The 18,517-nt window shown below is 38.4% G+C and overlaps 2 protein-coding genes and 1 pseudogene across 2 annotated transcripts in view; all 3 read right to left on the minus strand.

Moving 5' to 3' along the window:
• LOC105535763 (aldo-keto reductase family 1 member C4-like) overlaps positions 1 to 14,005 on the minus strand; it is a 22,646-nt gene extending 8,641 nt beyond the window's left edge. Inside the window, 5 exon segments of the mRNA XM_011974954.1 lie at positions 5,147 to 5,270; positions 5,702 to 5,779; positions 7,109 to 7,159; positions 7,161 to 7,292; positions 13,940 to 14,005. Coding sequence (XP_011830344.1) covers positions 5,147 to 5,270; positions 5,702 to 5,779; positions 7,109 to 7,159; positions 7,161 to 7,292; positions 13,940 to 14,005 — 451 coding nt within the window.
• Positions 3,816 to 4,888, minus strand: LOC105535737 (annotated as a pseudogene).
• Positions 14,006 to 14,931: 926 nt separating the features above from the next.
• The window catches only part of LOC105535734 (aldo-keto reductase family 1 member C3 homolog), a 169,987-nt gene continuing 166,401 nt past the window's right edge, over positions 14,932 to 18,517 (minus strand). Inside the window, exons 9-10 of the mRNA XM_011974933.1 lie at positions 16,334 to 16,484; positions 14,932 to 15,187 (exon numbers count right to left, since the gene is read on the minus strand). Coding sequence (XP_011830323.1) covers positions 16,370 to 16,484 — 115 coding nt within the window. The 3' untranslated portion in view covers positions 14,932 to 15,187; positions 16,334 to 16,369. The remainder of the gene's footprint in view (positions 15,188 to 16,333; positions 16,485 to 18,517) is intronic.

Genomic DNA, 18,517 nt, shown 5'->3' on the forward strand with positions numbered 1-18,517 from the left:
GAGACTTGTGGAACTTTGGATTTGAGAGAGATGATTTAGGGTATCTGGTCAAAGAAATTTCTAAGCCAAGCATTCAAGAAATGACTTGGGTGCTGTTAAAAGCATCGTTTTAAAAGGGAAACAACATAAAAGTTCAGAAAATTTGCAGTCTGGTGATGTAGTAAAAATTGAAAACCCATTTTCTGAGAAGAAATTCAAGCCAGCTGCAGAAATTTGCATAAGTAACAAGGAGCCAAATGTTAATCACCAAGACAATGGGGAAAATGTCTCCAAGGCATGTCAGACACCTTTGTGTCAGCCCTTCTCATCACAGGCCCAGAGGTGGAGGCCTAGGAGGAAAAAATGGTTTCATGGGCTGGGCCCAGGGTCTCCATTCTGTGTGCAGTCTAGGGACTTGGTGCCCTGCATCCCAATCACTCCTGCTGTGACTAAAAGGGGCCAAGGGTACAGCTCAGGCTGTGGCTGCACAGGGTGCAAGTCCTAAGCCTTTGGCAGCTTCTATGTGGTGTTGAGCCTACGGGTGCACAGTAGTTAAGAATTGAGGCATGGGGCCAGGCATGGTGGTTCACGCCTTTAATCCCAGCACTCTGGGAGGCTGAGACAGGCAGATCACAAGGTCAGGAGTTTGAGACCAGCCTGACCAAGGTGGTGAAACACCATCTCTACTAAAGATGCAAAAATACACACCACACACCAGGTGTGGTGGTATGTGCCTGTAATCCCAGCTACTCAGGAGGCTGAGGCAGAAGAATCACTTGAACTTGGGAGGTGGAGGTTGCAGTGAGCTGAGATCGTGCCACTGCACTCCAGCCTGGGCCTGGGCGACAGCAGAACTCTGTCTCAAAAAAAAAAAAAAAAAAAAAATTACATTTTGGTATAGCTTTTCAGGTTCTTAAACTGCTCTCACAAACATCACTTCTCTCAAAAAAAAAAAAAAAAAAAAAAAAATTGAGGTTTGGGAACCTCCACCTAGATTTCAGATTTCAGAGGATGTATAGAAACGCCTGGATGTCCAGGCAGAAGTTTACCACTAGGCCCGTGCTCTCATGGTGAACTTCTGCTAGGGCAGTGCTCTGGAGTCAGAGCCCCCACACAGAGTCCCTGCTGGGGCACCACCTGATGGAGCTGTGAGAAAAGGGTCACCATCCTACAGACCCTAGAATGGTAGATCCACTGACAGCTTGCACTGTGCACCTGGAAAAGTTGCAGACACTCAATGCCAGCCCATGAAAGCAGCCAGAAGGGAGGCTGTACCCTGCACAGCCACAGGAGTGGAGCTGCCCAAGAACATAGGAACCACCTCTTACATCAGCATGGATGTAAATGGAGTTCCATTGACTCCTGGATGTGAAACATGGAGTCAAAGGAGATCATTTTGAAGCTTTAAAATTTGACTGCCCTGCTGGATTTCAGACTTGCATGGGTCGTTAGCCCTTTTATTTTGGCCAATTTCTCCCACATGGAACAGCTGTGTTTACCCAATGTCTGTACCCCCATTGTATCTTGGAAGTAACTAACTTGCTTTTGAGTTTACAGGCTCATAGGTGGAAGGGACTTGCCTTGTCTCAGATAAGACTTTGGAAAACTATTGGGAATGCATGATTGGTTTTGAATTGTGAGGACATGAGATTTGGGAGGGGCTAGGGGTGGCATGATACGGTTTGGCTATGTGTCCCCACCCAAATCTCATCTTGTAGCTCCCATAATTCCCATGTGTTGTGGGAGAGACCTGGTGGGAGATAATTAAATCATGGGGGCAGGTCTTTCCCGTGATGTTCTTGAGATAGTAAATAAGTCTCATGAGATCTGATGATTTTATAAGGAGGAGATTTCCTGCACAAGTTCTTTCTTTGCCTGCCGCCACCTGTGTAAGATGTGACTTGTTCCTCCTTGCCTTCTGCCATGATTGTGAGACCTCCCCAGCCATATGGAACTTTAAGTCCATTAAACCTCTTTTTCTTCCCAGTCTCGGGTATGTCTTTATCAGTAGCATGAAAATGGACTAATACAGTAATCATGACAGTATTTTTTTTCCAGGACATGAATAATTAAAGGGAAAGAGTTAAGCTTTTTAGCATATCCAAGAGGAGTAATTGTTTCTTTTCTTGACTTAGTGAAAAAAATTTTTTCATAATAAAATGTAAAATGAGAATAGTAAACTTGTAGTTAAAATTGAAAGTAATTACTTTAAAGCCCCCAGGAAAGAACAAATACAATAATACTGCAATACAAAAATTGAAAACATCATTAATTATACTCAATCATTATGTGAAAATTTGCTGTGGAATATAACTTTCCCTTTTGATTATTTTCACCCAGCAGATTACCAGTAATTGCAAAGGGGAGAACACATATCTCTGGAAATTAGATCTGGTTACCACTTGTTTAACCAAGTGATCAAAATTAGCATTACTAATTGTGGGACAATCTGTCATTTCATGCTGCCTACTGTGGTATAATTTCAGGGATACAGCAAGGTAGAGGCAGTTTGTCACCAAAAATGTTTAACTTCTATGATATAAAGCATCCAAGTATAACTTCGAATCTACAGAAACTTACCTTTCAAAAACTTGGAACAAATTAACTGATCAAAGTACAACAAACTGAAAGTCACAACTGGATTTTTTTTTTTGTTTTCATGATATATCTTTTATATTTACTCTTTAACATTTCTCATTATTTTTTAATTCTGTAGAGGTCATACACATCTTTTATTTGGTATAATTTCAGGTACTTAATCTTATTATATGGTATCTTTAAAAATTTTTCATCTTCTATTTATGGTTAAAATAGAGGCATAAGATACATTTCAATAAAACAATGGGAAATCTGAATACTGACTGGATAATCAATGATATGAAGGCATTATTGTTATTTCCTTACATATAATAATTGCACTGTTACTGGGAGAATATCTTCATTCCAATGCCATGCTTTGAAAGGTCTGTAGAGGTGAATTGTGATCATTACAATATATTTTGAAGAGATTCAACAAAGACTACATGTATTGATGCAGATCTACTCATATTATATACCTATATATTTGCAGGTTGGCAAAGTGTCAACAATTTTGGATATAGATGGTAACATGTAGCTGTCCTTTATTATCCCTTCAAATTTCTTTAAAATTTGAAAATGTCATAATAAAAAAATTGAGTAAAACTAATATTAAAGCCACATTCCTTAACTTTTTAATTGGAAATCAAGATTTTGTATTATACTACCAAATACATAAATTTTAAATACTACATGTTTCAGCTGTAGACCTGTACTCATTGACTCTAAGTAGTAAAAGAGTAAGTTAGAGAACAGAACCATATGCAGAATAGATGCTTCTCAACAGTTGATTTGATGACAGAAAGCAAAGAGGTGCATCAAAATTAGATGTGGGCAGTCACAAGGTCGGCTCAATGTTCTGCTAAATTTTCCTCAGTGTTGATTTCATCCACCACAACTAGTGATCTCCATAAATAGTTAACTCTTTTTTTCAGTCTTTAAAGTTTTATTTCACCAACTTCGCATCAAATTTCCGCAATTGCGTTCTGGTTAATTTAGTATACTTGCTTGACTTCCCAAAATGCTAGTACTGAAATATTTGTGGGCTAGGGAGGAGACCACTTGAAGCATCACTGCATTTACTCATCTTCCACAAGGTCACAGAGTTGGGCATCTGATTGTTCAATGAAATGAAGCTTTGATAGCACGCAGGAGGGCATACAGGAAAACCAGGCTTAGACAGTCTTGCGTTTGTCAAAATCAGACCAGAGAAATCTATTCCACATATATAGAAAAGGTATCATATTCATCTTTTTATATTACTGCAATATTTTTCTTCTCATTATCACATCATGGAGTTTCTCAAATCCTTTATTTCATGTCCTGTGATTGCACAGGTAGGCGGCAAATGCCAAGGAGTGGATGAGCTCAGTTCAACCATTGCTAACAATTTCTCAATTTCTGAGAGAGACAAGTTCTTCAAGTCTAGTTTCTTAGCACCCATAAGTACAGGGACATCTTTATTTTCTTATACCCTATTTTATAAAGTTCAGTTTTGACTTCTTCCACTCTTTCAACATCAACAGAGTCCACAGCAAACACAATGCCATCTGTGCATCTTGCATATGGCTTCTACAGTGTTCCTCATTTCCCCTGACCACCTACATCTCAGGAGTGGAAAGTGACTCTTTTAGAATTTTCCAAGGTTACCTTAATTTTTGTGTTAAATCCTTTGGTGGGTATGGTATTTATAAATTTATTGAATAGCAGCCTGTATAAAACAGTTCTTCCAGCACAGTCCAAACACGAAATAACAATGTGGAAGGACTGAAATGATGGCAGGATAGTAGTTTAGTCAGTTAGTACATTCCCCTATTTCCAGCTGCAAAAAAGTGTTCCAAAATGAAATGCTTTCTTTTTTGTGCTTTAGAACTTTTCTTCCCAGGTGGTCCAGCTATAAGACTCTCGTTTTGGGTCTGGGCCTAAATGCGACAACATTAGCAGGCTTTTCTACACGAGGCAAGGGTGGGGGTAGCACGCCACATCCTTTCAGCTTCTCTCTCAAGCAGCTCTCATAAACAGGTAACTTCCTCTCCCTAACCTGGATGACTTTCACTGTTTCCAGTTAGTTCTTAGTACCTGCTCAAGAATTATGAAAACAGAGATGCCAATAAAAAGCATTCAGACATCTAAACCTTATTTAAATCCGTAGTACCTATCTTCTCTTATTCTCACTCTCCTGATTTATTGCTCATCCCATGTTTTTATGGCCTTTATAATTATACACATTATACTCCAAATCATCTTTACCAATCCATTCTCTGGTGGTCTTTTCAAACCTTAGAGATAAGTCCACCTTCTCCCACCTTCTCCCCGAGCTCTGATTAACCATTTCAGTCCTCCTTGATGAAATTTACCTCCTCCAAAAATAGTATACAGAATTCAGCATGAAGGTCTCTGTACCTTTTTCACTAAGACTTCTCCAAGGAGAGGTACGATTAAGGGTCTTCCATGTTCTTCTAGACAGAGGCTTTGCTTTCTAGAATCTTCTATTTCACAAATGTAAGTGGAACAAAACAAATGGAAGCCAGGCAGTAGGACAGGAAGATGGGCATTGAGAAGAGAAAGGAGAGGAGGCTGAGGGCCCTCACCTGGTTGTAGATGGGCTTGTACTTGAGTCCTGGGTTGTTGAGGATCATCTCCAGCTGTCTGCGGTTGAAGCTTGACACCCCGATGGACTTGGCCAATCCTGCATCCTTACACTTCTCCATGGCCTGGGGAGGGGTTGTGAGGAATTATTTGTGAGGTTGGCTGCAGATTATGATAAATGCAAGACAGAACTGTTAAGCAACAACTGTTAAGATATGACAATGAAAATAGCAGTGATTCTCAAGAGAATTACAACAGATAACAGAAAAGGATAGTGACAGCTAGAAGAATTTGGGTATCCTCTTTAGGAAGCTGGAGAGAAAAATGCACATGGAGGGGGAGGAATACCTGTCTTCCTTGTCCCCAATTTATCTCCTTCATTTCCCACTATTCTATTTCAGTCGTGTGTTCTTCCCTGCCACTCAGCAAAACTTCCTTTGTCAAGCTCCTGAATTTCTAGTTCCAGTGGTGCAGATTCCACTGGTTGCGCATGAAAGCTGGGAAACAGGTTTACCTCTTGTCTTCCTTTTCTGTACTCTGTCCTCCTAGCACTTACCTCCCATATGGCGCAGAGATCCACTGTGTCGAACATTACTTTTCCATTTTCATCTTTTGGTAGTGGCGTCTCACCTGGCTGAAGTAGAAGCAGTCATTTTAATGTCACAATTTAATTTCTCCACCCATAGGCTTGTTCCCATGTACATTTTAGGATAATCCACCAGGTGCTGCAATGTTCTAGAAAGTGGTGTGGGCAAAGTGTCTCACGTACGGAGTTTTAAGGCATGTCTTTAGGAGACAGGTTTCCTTTAATCTCCTACTTCCATTTTATATATATATATATATATATATATGTATGTGTATGTATGTATATATAATATATATGTGTATATATTATATATATATAAAATAAACATTTTACAGGTTTTAATGGGGTTTCACAGTTGACTTTTGTTACTTTTATCTGCTCCTTTTATCTGCTCCTATAATTTTCTCTGGGGAAATGCCACTCTTTGACTCAAAAAGTCCTTGATATCCAGCAATAAGGGATTGTATTCTTGATCCAGGTGATACAATAAGAGTTCCTTATCCCCCTGAAGATTTGATAGTACATGAGCAGGATCATAAACCAAACATGGTCAAATACATGTATTTGAAAGTTGTAAGACCCATGGAGGCTCTCTTATGTTAATCACCATGAGCCTTGAGCTGCCTCAAAGGTATCATTGCCAACAATGAAAAAGGCTGGGACAAAAATCCAGAAAACCTCTTGGAGTTCAGAGATAATTATGGAGAAAAGGTCACATTTTTAGAGTCTAGGTCAAATCTTTATTCATGACAGTGACTACCCATTTGCATCATGCAATAAACTCTTCTTTAAATAAACTAGCCTGAGTTTTTCCCTATAAATTTAAAAGTTATGCACAACCGAAATTCATGACTAAGCAAAGCTACAAACTCCATTGTGAAACAAGCTTTAGTGAAGAAGGCAACGATTCTCAGGTCCCATTATGGTTTCCTTTTTAAGACTCACCCAGAGTGAGTTCCACCAAATCTACTTCAGCTTAAAATGGGGAGAGATAATGGAAACTCACTGTGTACCATATTGCAGCAGTTTTTTGGGATACCACAGCTGCATGGATCTCTGTATCTGTGAACATCCTAAGAGATGGACTCAGGAACCCCAATTAAGACAGAGCCTTGAAGGTGGCTATTGTTATTTTCTCAAGTTTTTGAGGCAGAGGCTTTGAGGTTGATGTACTGTCTTCTGTTGTCATCATACATTAGAGAAGGAAGGTTTCGCTATTTATTCAATAAAACAGGGGTTAGGCATTATACTTAGGACTCTTCTTCCATGTAACAATACCTACATCCTCCTAAGAAGAAGCTTACTTCTACCATCAATGTAAAGGATTGTCATGCTGGCAACAGAAGAGAAAGAAGTTTGATCTCAAAAAATGCCAACCTTAAGAGCCATTGGGAAATGAATAAGATAAAGGTCAGCATAGTCCAGTTGATGTTTTTTTCAGTGAGCTTTCCAAGGCTGGTTGTACCAACTCTGGTTGATGGAAAGTGCACCAAAGCTGCAGCGTAAAATTAAAGAATTGTGTTGAATAAAAACATGACCCAGTTTTATTAGTTTGCCCCACCTAATATTTAGACATTTTTTCCACTGGTTCAAAACTGATGACTGCTAGCAAAAAAATATTCACATTCTTGTTGTATTTTCTTTTGATATGATCTATCCATGTAAATTCTATCTATTGCACATATAGTTAGTACAATTGCTAAACAATGGAATTAAAATTTTCAATAGGTAAACATTGATATCAATAATTATGCTCATTATCTGAATGTTTGATAGAATTTATAAAATACTTCAATTGTCTAATTTTCTCATCCATTGAACCCAATGGACAATAACAGTTATTCCTGTCGCTTAGAAACTAAAGAAAATAATGTTCTTAACATGACATTTGTGGAACTCCATTCAAGATACTTTAGTTATATAGGGCTCCCTTATTTTGTACTCTCCCTACTCACACACACTCTGATGAAAGGGACAATTGAGATTCAGAATAATAAGATATTAATGAAAGTCATCCAGGACCTAAGAAAAACTATAATATGATTCTAGTTCTCTATGATTTTATAGCCTGATCTGAGATTTTTTTCCCCAAGATTGTGGATCAGAGGCAGTGTTAGCATGTCCCTCCCACTTGGAAGAACAGAATAGTGTAGATATTCACACTGTGAACTATTTTCCAAGAAGCAATACAGAAACTTAATAGAAAAACTGAAAGAATTCACAGACCCTTTGAAAGAAGTGGTAGGCAGCAGCATACACTATAAGACAGATGAAAAACTGTAAGTGCCCAGAGTGTAAGAAGGGGAGAAACTGCCTCCAGAATATCCTTTCCTACCAGGGAATCTGAAAATGTAGGCCATGGGGCCTAACTGATTTAGGGAGAGGTGAGAAATAAAGTAGAAGCAGCAGCAGTGGGAAATGCACAAAGGCATTCCCAATCTCCAGCATGGACAGAAGGAGGCCATTTCTTATTTTATCTTACAGGGGACCCTCGGTGAAGTCAGCCAACTAGTTCAGGCAGGGGTCACAGATTGAAAGAAGCTCCCAACTGAATTTCATGTTATTATTTTGAGTGGGGATGAACTCCTTTGGTTAGAACTCGGAGGGCAAGCAAGAAGTGTGCTGCAGACACAAATGCAGAAGTCTTGTGCCCGGCCTTGCAGTTGGATGAGGAGGGGCATAGCTTGAAAGCCACAGTTGCTATCTCTACAGGAAAACTTTTGTCCCAGGGCAGTTCTGAATTCTGAGCACAGGCTACTTAGAACTTAGTCCAGTGCTCCTAGCACCTGCACTCAGCAGCCTGGGCAACAAAGCACTGTAGAACTGAGATCTGCCTTGCCAATTGTGTGGGATCTCAGTGAGGCTTACTGCCACCTGCTACTCCCCACTCCCTGTGTGAATACTTCTGCGCAACAAAGGCAGTTATACTCCCTTCTGCAACATGACCCTATTGGCCTGAGAACCATCTCCTTGCCCTCAGAGCAGCTGCAGCTAGCACCACTCCAGGAGAGTCAGAATGCAGACCTGCCTAACCCTGACCCAACCTGGTTGTGCCCCTCCACCCACCCTGGTAGCTTAACACAAAGGATGTAAACTTTTGGGAACTCTATGACCCTGCCCATCACCTGAGAAACGAGAATACCTCCCTAGGGAAACATAAGGCAAGCTCAAATCTCACAGCTGGTGCTCTTGTGCAAGAGCTGGAGGCCAACGCAGTTCATTACAGCATTCCTAGGTAGAATAACATTGCACCCAGGAAGAAGAAAACTTATCATCTCAGCTGACCCCATTGCCTGCATCTATCTGACTAACCAGAAGTCTTGAGTCTGTTCCTGAGACAAGTTCACTACCATTATAACCAGCATTTGAGAAAGCCAACACAAAATGGCTATCTGCAACCAAGGAATCTCACAGTCTATGTCACTTCCCTGACGCCATCATGAGAACTGGTGCTGGTACCCACTGCTGGGAGACATGAAGACAGGTCACATCACAGGATCCCTTTCCAATATTCCCCAACACTAGCCCAGAGAGGGGCAACCCCACTGGGTCGTTAGACCCAGAAGAGCAATAGCAATCTGTCACTGTAGTCTGGCTCTCAGGATCTTTTACTCATAATGTAATGAAAAGAGCATCACATCAGGACAAAAATATCCAGTTAGCAGGACTTGAGTTCCAGATCTTTACACTGGCAGCAAGTTTCTTTCAGCAGAGACACAATCTCAGTGCTAGATTCAGTAGGGAAAGTCTGAACCTCTACCACCAACAGTCAAGTGGCCTTGGTGCTCATGAAGGGTCTTGGAGAAGGGGTCTTCTTTCCCCCCTTTTCCATCAATGCAGACATAGCTAGGGCTTCTCCTAAAGAAGCTCTGTATGGGTACACCCATACACAGCTTTCCTGGAACACTTCAGAATGACTGCGTCCCCACAGGAAGGGCACTCCCCAGGTTCAGGCTTGCATGAGAGGCAGTCACAATTTCTCCCTACTTGGAACATCAACATTTCGACAGATGAAAAGAGGTACCTGTCTGATCTCAAGATTCAGAACACTGGGACAAGAGTGAGACTGGGAAGTGCATAGCTTTCCTGTCAACCTGGCATGGGAGCTGAGGTAACTTCCATCCTTAGCATTGATAAAAGAGGTGAATCCAATTGAAAACTCTCCCAACCACATTGGGTACTTCATTTATCCACCTGCTTTAGTTACAAATGGTTCCTACCCAGAGATACCACCTCTACTGGCCTGTGGTGGTATCCCTGGGTAGGGGATACTCAATAAATAAAATAGTGGGAAAAAATTGAATAAATATAAAAGTACATATAACAGCAGTATAAGATAAGCTTCAAGAGACTGCTGCCGTTCCAATCCCATAGGAGACAGTGAACTTGCCCACACACTGAGTATATAGCTACTACAACCAACATCTGAGGAAGCCATTATACAAAGACTCTCTATAACCAAGGAACTCATATAAGTCTTCACACCTAATAGCACTAAGAACCCAATTAGGCTATTATAAACTATAAATATTAAAGGCAGATCCTTAAAAGGGAAAAAAGAAATTAAAGAAAAACAGGGAAATCAAAAATGAATTCAAGAATAATTAGAAGAAATAATCTAGCAAAATGAGAGGACATCAGAAAAGTAATTATGGTAATATGACAAAACAAGATTTTGTCAATCCCAAACCCTGGGGTCACCCAAGTCACCCCAAAAAGATCACACTAGTTCCCCAGCAATAAATCCAAACTAAGATAAAATATTTGAAATACCAGATAATGAATTCAGAGGGTTCATTATTAAGCTACTCAAGGAGATATCACAGAAAGGTGAAAAACAACCTAAAAAATTAAAAAAAAATTCAGGATATAAATAAAAAATTTTCCAGAGAGATAAATATCAAAAAGAAAAACCAATCAGAACTTCTGTGAATGAAAGACACATTTAGGGAAATACAAAATGCAGTGGAAAGTTTCAACAATAGACTAGAACAAGTAAAGGAAAGAATTTCAGAGCTCAAAGACAAAGCTTTTGAATTAATCCAATCAGACAATGATAAAGAAGAATCAGGCTGGATGGGTGGCTCACACCTGTAATCCCAGCACTTTGAGAGGCTGAGTTGGATGAATCACTTGAGGTCAGGAGTTCAAGATCAGCCTGGCCAACATGGTGAAACCCAGTCTCTACTAAAAATACAAAAATTAGCCCAGCATAGTGGCATGTGCCTACAATTCCAGCTACTCAGGAGCCTGAGGCAGGAGAATCGCTTTAACCTGGGAGGCAGAGGTTGCAGCAGTGAGCCAAGATCACGCACCTGCACTCCAGCAGCCTGGGCAACAAAGCAAGACTCTTGTCAAAAAAAAAAACCCCAAAAAACAAAAAACAAATTATCTAAGAAATATGAGATTATGTAAAACAGCCAAACCTAAGAATAACTGGTGTTCCTGAGGGAGAAAAGAAGTCTAAAAGTTTGGAAAACTTACCTGAGAGAATAATTGAGAAAAACTTCCCTGGCCTGGCTAGAGATTTAGATATCCAAATAGAAGAAGCTCAAAGAACTCCTTGGAAATTCATTGCAAAAATATTATCACCAAGTCACAGAGTCATGAGTCTATCTAAAGTCAACATGAAGGAAATAATTCTAAGAGATGTGAGAAAAAAGCATCAGGTAACAAAAAGAAAAATCTATCAAACTAACAGAACTTCTAAGCAGAAAACTTAAAAACTAGAAGGGATTGAGGTCCTATCTTTAGCCTTCTTAAACAAAATAAATGTCAGCCAGAAATTTTGTGTCCAGCAAAACTATGTTTCATGAATGAAGGAGAAAAAAAGTCATTTTTAGAAAAACAAATGATGAAGGAATTTGACGTTATCAAACCAATTCTACAAAGCATGCTATAAGGAGTTCTAAATCTTCAAACAAAAGATTGTTATTCACCACAATGGAACCTCCTGAAAGCATAAAACTTATGAATCCTCTAAAACAATACACAACAGCAACCAAAAGTATTTAGGTAACAACTGAAATGATGAAAAGAACAGTACCTCACATCTCAGTAATAACATTGAACATAAATGGCCTAAATGCTCCACTTAGAAGATACAGAATGGCGAAATGGATAATAAATTACAAACCAAATACCTGCTGTATTGAAGAGATTCACCTAACACATAAAGATTTGGATAAACTCAAGTTACAAAGGTGGAAAAAGAGATTCCATGCAAATGGAAACCAAAAGTATGCAGGAGTTGCTACTCTTACATCAGACAAAACAGACTTTAAAGCAACAGCAGTAAGAAAAAAAAGACAAAGAATATCATTATATAATGATAAAAGAACCAATCTAGCAAGAACATATTACAATCTTAAATTTATATGCACCTAACACTGGAGCTCCCAGATTTGTAAAACTATTACTAGCAGACTTAAGAAATGGATAGCAACACAGTAATAGTGAGGGACTCAATACTCCAATGTGCAGTGCTAGTCAGATAATCAAGGCAGAAAGTAAATAGGAAACAATGGATTTCACATACTCTAGAAAAATGTTTACTAAACAGATGTTTACAGAACATTCTACCCACCAACTGCAGAATATACATTCTTCTCATCAGCACATGGAACATTCTGCAAGATAGACCATATGATAGGCCACAAAACAAGTGTCAAACTTGAGAAAATCCAAATTATATCAAGTATCTCTTAGAATACAGTGTAATAAAACTAGAAATTGACTCTGAAAGGAACCCTCAAAACTATACAAATACATGGAAATTAAACAATCTGCTCTTGAATGATTTTGGGTTAACAATAAAATCAAAATGGCAATTCAGTAATTTTTTGAAATAAATGATAGTAGTGACACAAGTTATGAAAACCTCTGGAATACAGCAAAAGCAGAGCTAAAAGGCAAGTTCATATCATTAAATGCCTACATCAAAAAGTCTGAAAGAGCACAAATTGACTAAAGATGTACTAGAGAAACAGGAACTAACTAAACCCAAAGATATTAGAAGAAATAATATTAGAGCAGAACTAAATGAAATTGAAACAAAACACCCCCAACAAAAGATCAATGAAAGATAAAGCTGGTTCTTTGAAAAGAGGAACAAATTTGCTGGACCATTAGTGAGATTAACCAAGAAAAGAAGAGAGAAGATCCAAATAAGCTCAATTAGATGTGAAACTGGACACATTACAAATGTATCATAGAAATACAAAAAATCATTCAAGACAACTAAGAACACCTTTATGTGCACAAACTATAAAATCTAGAGTAGATTGGTGAGAAATTCTGAGATACCAGCCAGGCTCCAACTTTGAAAACAGGTGCATCTACGGGTGGCAGTCTATTGTGTTGACTCCTTTCTACACAGCCATTAGCCATTCTGTGTCCATGCCAGAACTATATATGAGGAGTAAAAACATACACTCCAAGGATGTAGATTTATACATAAAAAGTTAACTGCAACCTGTAAAAGATTAGTAAAGTATGCTTTAGTCTTAAAAAATAAGGATAACTTTTTTTTAGGAGACATAAGTTCAGTGAAATTTAAAATGATTGACTTATCAAATTTGGATAAATATTTGAAAGGTACATTTTTTAAACAACAAAGCCATAAATGGAACAATTTTCTATTTTAATATGAGTATTTCAGGAGTTTTTCTATTTCCAATGATATTAAAAGGAACTAGATGCCAGGTCTCACTGCCTTCCCCTGATACCAGCCCTGATCTTCTCTTTGCTATGCAGGCACTCAAGTTTACCAAAGCTAAAGTTTTCATGTTGTGCTTTTTCTTACTTCCCCTTCATGCCAATTTTCATTACAAAGTAAACCGCTAGTGTTGATGTCTTCAAGATGTTTCTCTGTAAATTCTTACAATGTAAAGTTGAGAAAAGTGAGACAAATTTTTATGTGACTAGTCCTTATTCACACACTTAGTAGCCTTGGAATACATGCTTTCTTCCAGTATAGAAATAGTTCAGTCTAGAAAATAAAGTCTCCATTTTGCCTACTTTCATGTCAGGGGACCACCCATACCATTTTGATACAAATCTGATGCATATTAACATGGACCACAAATTTAAAATTTCTCTTGTGAGGTTCTAGTTTTTTCTTAAAGTTATTTTTCCCTTCAGATAATTTTCCTAGAGGTGAAAGTTGTACATGGGAAATTGTATTAAGTCCAAGACCAGTATTATTACTCTGTCATGCTCAAGGCCACACAGCAGCTCAGCAATACTCTCCCCAAGGGTTTTCATACACCCCATCTCCAGACACTGTTATCACAAAGATTTTGTTTGATCATGTACACTTGGAAGAATAAACAATTTCTTCAATGATAGAGAGAAACCATTCCACTGCAGTCAATCTCCTACAAGAGGAAATGCCAGGCAGTGTTCTTCACTGTTGAGTTTTAAATATTCTGCAAAACTGGGAATACCCATAAACAGAAGAAAAAAAAACAGTGCACAAAAGAAAAGTAAGCAGTACATGACCATATGACCAGACCTCAATGCAGAACAGATTGACTGCCTTTTCTCATTGAACTTGGAATAGCTCTGGCCTATTAAAACAGACCAAGTGAATCATGCAGAGTAACACAGGAACACAAGGCTAAAACCCAGGTCGTCATCTACTTATTCCAGCTTTGCTCTTTTAAATGCTCAACACTGAAAATATGATTATGTTACCTCTGGAGGCACATAGGTGCCAAATCATAATACAGACATGAAATGACCATCATTTAGCTCCACACGCTGATATTTGGGATCCATTGAATGTCACTCCTTTTGCTGAGCACACACTGTTTCCTTCTTCAACATCCAGCATTTATATTCACAGGTTATATAAACAACGGGCAGGCAATGTGACACTGCCCACTGTCTGGGGCTGACCAATGGCATGTAGGAAGAAGCAAGTGATGGTATATTACACAGGCTGTGAAGAAAATTGAATCCAGTCCACTTGGCTTTTATCAAAGATAATTCTTAAGTACATTTTTATATCGTCAGAATAAAATTATTTTTTGCTAAAGTAAAATTTTCTATCTGGAATCTATCTATCTGGAAATTTATTATCTATCTATAATCTATCATCTGTCTTATCTATCTTATAAATTCCTCCAACAGATTTATAGAATGATTATTATATGTTAGACTATAAAACACTTCTAGCAACAAGTCTCGTTTTTGTTCATGCCATGACGATGTTTCATCTTTATTTTATGTCATATAAATGATCAACCATTTTACATCTTTCTGCCATATGACACTATTTAAAGGAGTGACTAGTAAGCATTTTTTAACAGGTGACAATAAAAAAATTAAACATTAAAACCAAAAGAAACTTTCTCCTTTTACCTTTCCATCAGCTAATATATATTTTTTTCTTTGCATTGTAGAAGGAATATTCATTCCTGATGAAAATGCAGTCCTGATGACGTTGTAATCCTGACAAAGGTACAAAGGAAAAAGAAAACACAGAAATTCTGACATGATGTTTATTAGAGTATTAATTATTAACAATGTTTGGTCTTTGGACATCATTTCCAATATGCAAACAGTGCCTTATAGTATTTGTATCTTTCATCCAGTTTTAGAAGAAACTATCAAAAGTAACTTCCCAAAAAACTGGTAACTATTTTATATAATTTGTGATCCTGTTAAATATTATAAAACTGGAAACTAATTACAATAAATTGGTGAATAATCCTCACATGCCTTAATTTTTACTTGTGTCTCTCTTTGGAGGGCAGATTTGAACAGATTGGGCCAGACACGTTGGCTCACACCTGTGTAATCCCAGCACTTTGGGAGGCTGAGGTGGGTGGATCACTTGAGATCCAGTGTTCGAGACCAGTCTGGCAAATATGACAAAACCTCGTCTCTACCAAAAATACAAAAACTAGCCATGCAAATGTCTGTAATCCCAGCTACTCAAGAGGCTAAGTAGGCAGAGGCTACAGGGAGCCAAGGTCGTGCTACTGTACTCCAGTTTGCACGATATATGATTAACATCCCTGATGAATCAACACCAATATCTGTTGTTTTCTGACATTTTAAGAATAGTCATTCTGACTTGTGTAAAATGATATCTTAATGTGCTCTGTTATGTGTATTGTAAGTGTACATTAAATGTAAATGACTTAAATTTCCACATCAAAAGGAAGATTTGCAGAATGGGTTTTAAAAAATCCAGGATGCAGCTGTATGTTCTGAACCAGAAACTCACTTTAGATGAGGACATAAATAGTGTGAACATGAAGGACAGAAATAAGTATTTTAAGAAAATAGTAACCAAAGAAAAGATGTGATAGCTATACCAGGATCAAACAAAATAAAATTTAGTCAAAAACTCTGACAAGAGATAAACAAGACATAAAACACAGGCATATTTTATAGCTATTAAAAGTCGGGTTCCAGACCACCAATATAAAGCAAATACCACAATAAAATGAATGACATAATTTTTAAAATTTCAACTGTATATAAAAATAATGTTTATTCTATATTAGATGAGCAATAGTATCTAAGGAAAAAATATATATATCTTAATTTAAATATTTTTTGTTACAAAATGCTAACAATTATCTGAACCTTCACAGCAGGATGTAATCTTTTGGCTGCTAGAAATTATTCCCTCACTGGGAGTCCATTCCAAAATGGCTGAATAGGAACAGCTCCCGTCTGCAGCTCCCAGCATGATTGACGCAGAAGACAGAGGCCAGCATCATCCTGATACCAAAGCCTGGCAGAGACACAACAAAAGAAGAGAATTTTAGACCAATATCCCTGATGAGCATCAATGGTGAAAAATCCTCAATAAAATACTGGCAAACCAAATCTAGCAGCACATCAAAAAACATATCCACCAAGATCAAGTTGGCTTCATCTCTGGGATGCAAGACTGGTTCAATATATGCAAATCAATAAACGTAATCCATCACATAAACAGAACCAATGATGAAAACCACATGATTATCTCAATAGATGCAGAAAAGCCTTTGACAAAATTCAACACCCCTTCATGCTAAAAACTCTCAATAAACTAGGTTTTGATGGAACGTATCTCAAAATAATAACTTTTTGTGACAAACCCACAGCAAATATCATACTGAATGGGCAAAAACTGGAAACATTCCCTTTAAAAACTGGCACAATATTGGCGGAACCCACCCCCAATATTTCAATGTAGGTTCTTTCTATTTTCCATATGTGTCAGCTGGCTGAGAAATACAGTATAAAGAGAGGAATTTTACAGCTGGGCCACCGGGGTGACATCACGTATAGGTAGGACTGTGACACCCACCTGAACCTCAAAACCAGCAAATTTTTATTAAGGGTTTCAAAAGGGAAGGGAGTGTAAGAACAGGGAGTAGGTACAAAGATCACATGCTTCTGAGGGAACAGGACAAAGGGCAAAAGAAGAACTACTGAGAAGGGTCCAACAAAGATCACAAGGCAAAGGGCAAAAGCAGAACTACTGATTAGGGTCTATGTTCAGCGGTGCACATATTGTCTTGATAAACATCTTAAACAACAGAAAACAGGGTTCGAGAGCAGAGAACTGGTCTGACCACAAATTTACCAGGGCAGAGTTTTTCCCCATGCTAGTAAGCCTGAGGGCACTGCAGGAGACCAGGGTGTATCTCAGTCCTTATCTCAACTGCACAAGACAAACATTCCTAGAGCGGCCATTTATAGACCTCCCCCCAGGAATGCATTCCTTTCCCAGGGTATTAATATTAATATTCCTTGCTAGGAAAAGAATTTAGTGATATCTTCCCTACTTGCATGTCCGTTTGTAGGCTCTCTGCAAGAAGGAAAATATGGCTCTTTTTGCCCTACCCCACAGGCAGTCAGACTTTATGGTTGTCATCCCTTGTTCCCTAAAAATCGCTGTTATTCTGTTCATTTTCAAGGTGCACTGATTTCATATGGTTCAAACACACATGTTTTACAATCAACGTGTACAGTTAACAGAATTATCACAGTTGTCCTGAGGTGATGTATATCCTCAGCATACAAAGATAACAGGATTAAGAGATTAACATAAAGACAGGCATAAGAAATTATAAAAGTATTATTTGGGAACTGATGAATGTCCATGAAATCTTCACAATTTATGTTCCTCTGCCATGGTTCCAGCCAGTCCCTCCATTTGGTGTCCCTGACTTCCCACAAGCACAAGACAGGGGTGCCTTCTCTCATCACTCCTATTCAACATAGGAGCAAGAGAAATCAGGCAAGAGAAAGAAAGGATATTCAGTTAGGAAAAGAGGAAGTCAAATTGTCCCTGTTTGCAGATGACATGATTGTATATTTAGAAAACCCCACCATCTCAGCCCAAAATCTTCTTAAGCTGATAAGCAACTTCAGCAAAGTCTCAGGATACAAAATCAATGTGCAAAAATCACAAGCATTCCTATACACCAATAAGAGACAGAGAGTGAACTCTCATTCACAATTGCTAACTCTCATTCACAATTGCTACAAAGAGAATAAAATACCTAGGAATCCAGCTTACAAGGGATGTGAAGGACCTCTTCAAGGAGAGCTACAAACCACTGCCCAACGAAATAAAAGAGCACACAAACAAATGGAAGAACATTCCATGCTCATGGATAGGAAGAATCAATATCGTGAAAATGGCCATACTGCCCAAGGTAATTTATAGGTTCAATGACATCCCCATCAAGCTACCAATGACTTTCTTCACAGAATTGGAAAAAAACTACTTTAAAGTTCATATGGAACCAAAAAAGAACCCACATTGCCAAG

Source organism: Mandrillus leucophaeus, unplaced genomic scaffold (genome assembly GCF_000951045.1).
Source record: "Mandrillus leucophaeus isolate KB7577 unplaced genomic scaffold, Mleu.le_1.0 Scaffold15, whole genome shotgun sequence".
Taxonomy (NCBI): Eukaryota; Metazoa; Chordata; class Mammalia; order Primates; family Cercopithecidae; genus Mandrillus; species Mandrillus leucophaeus.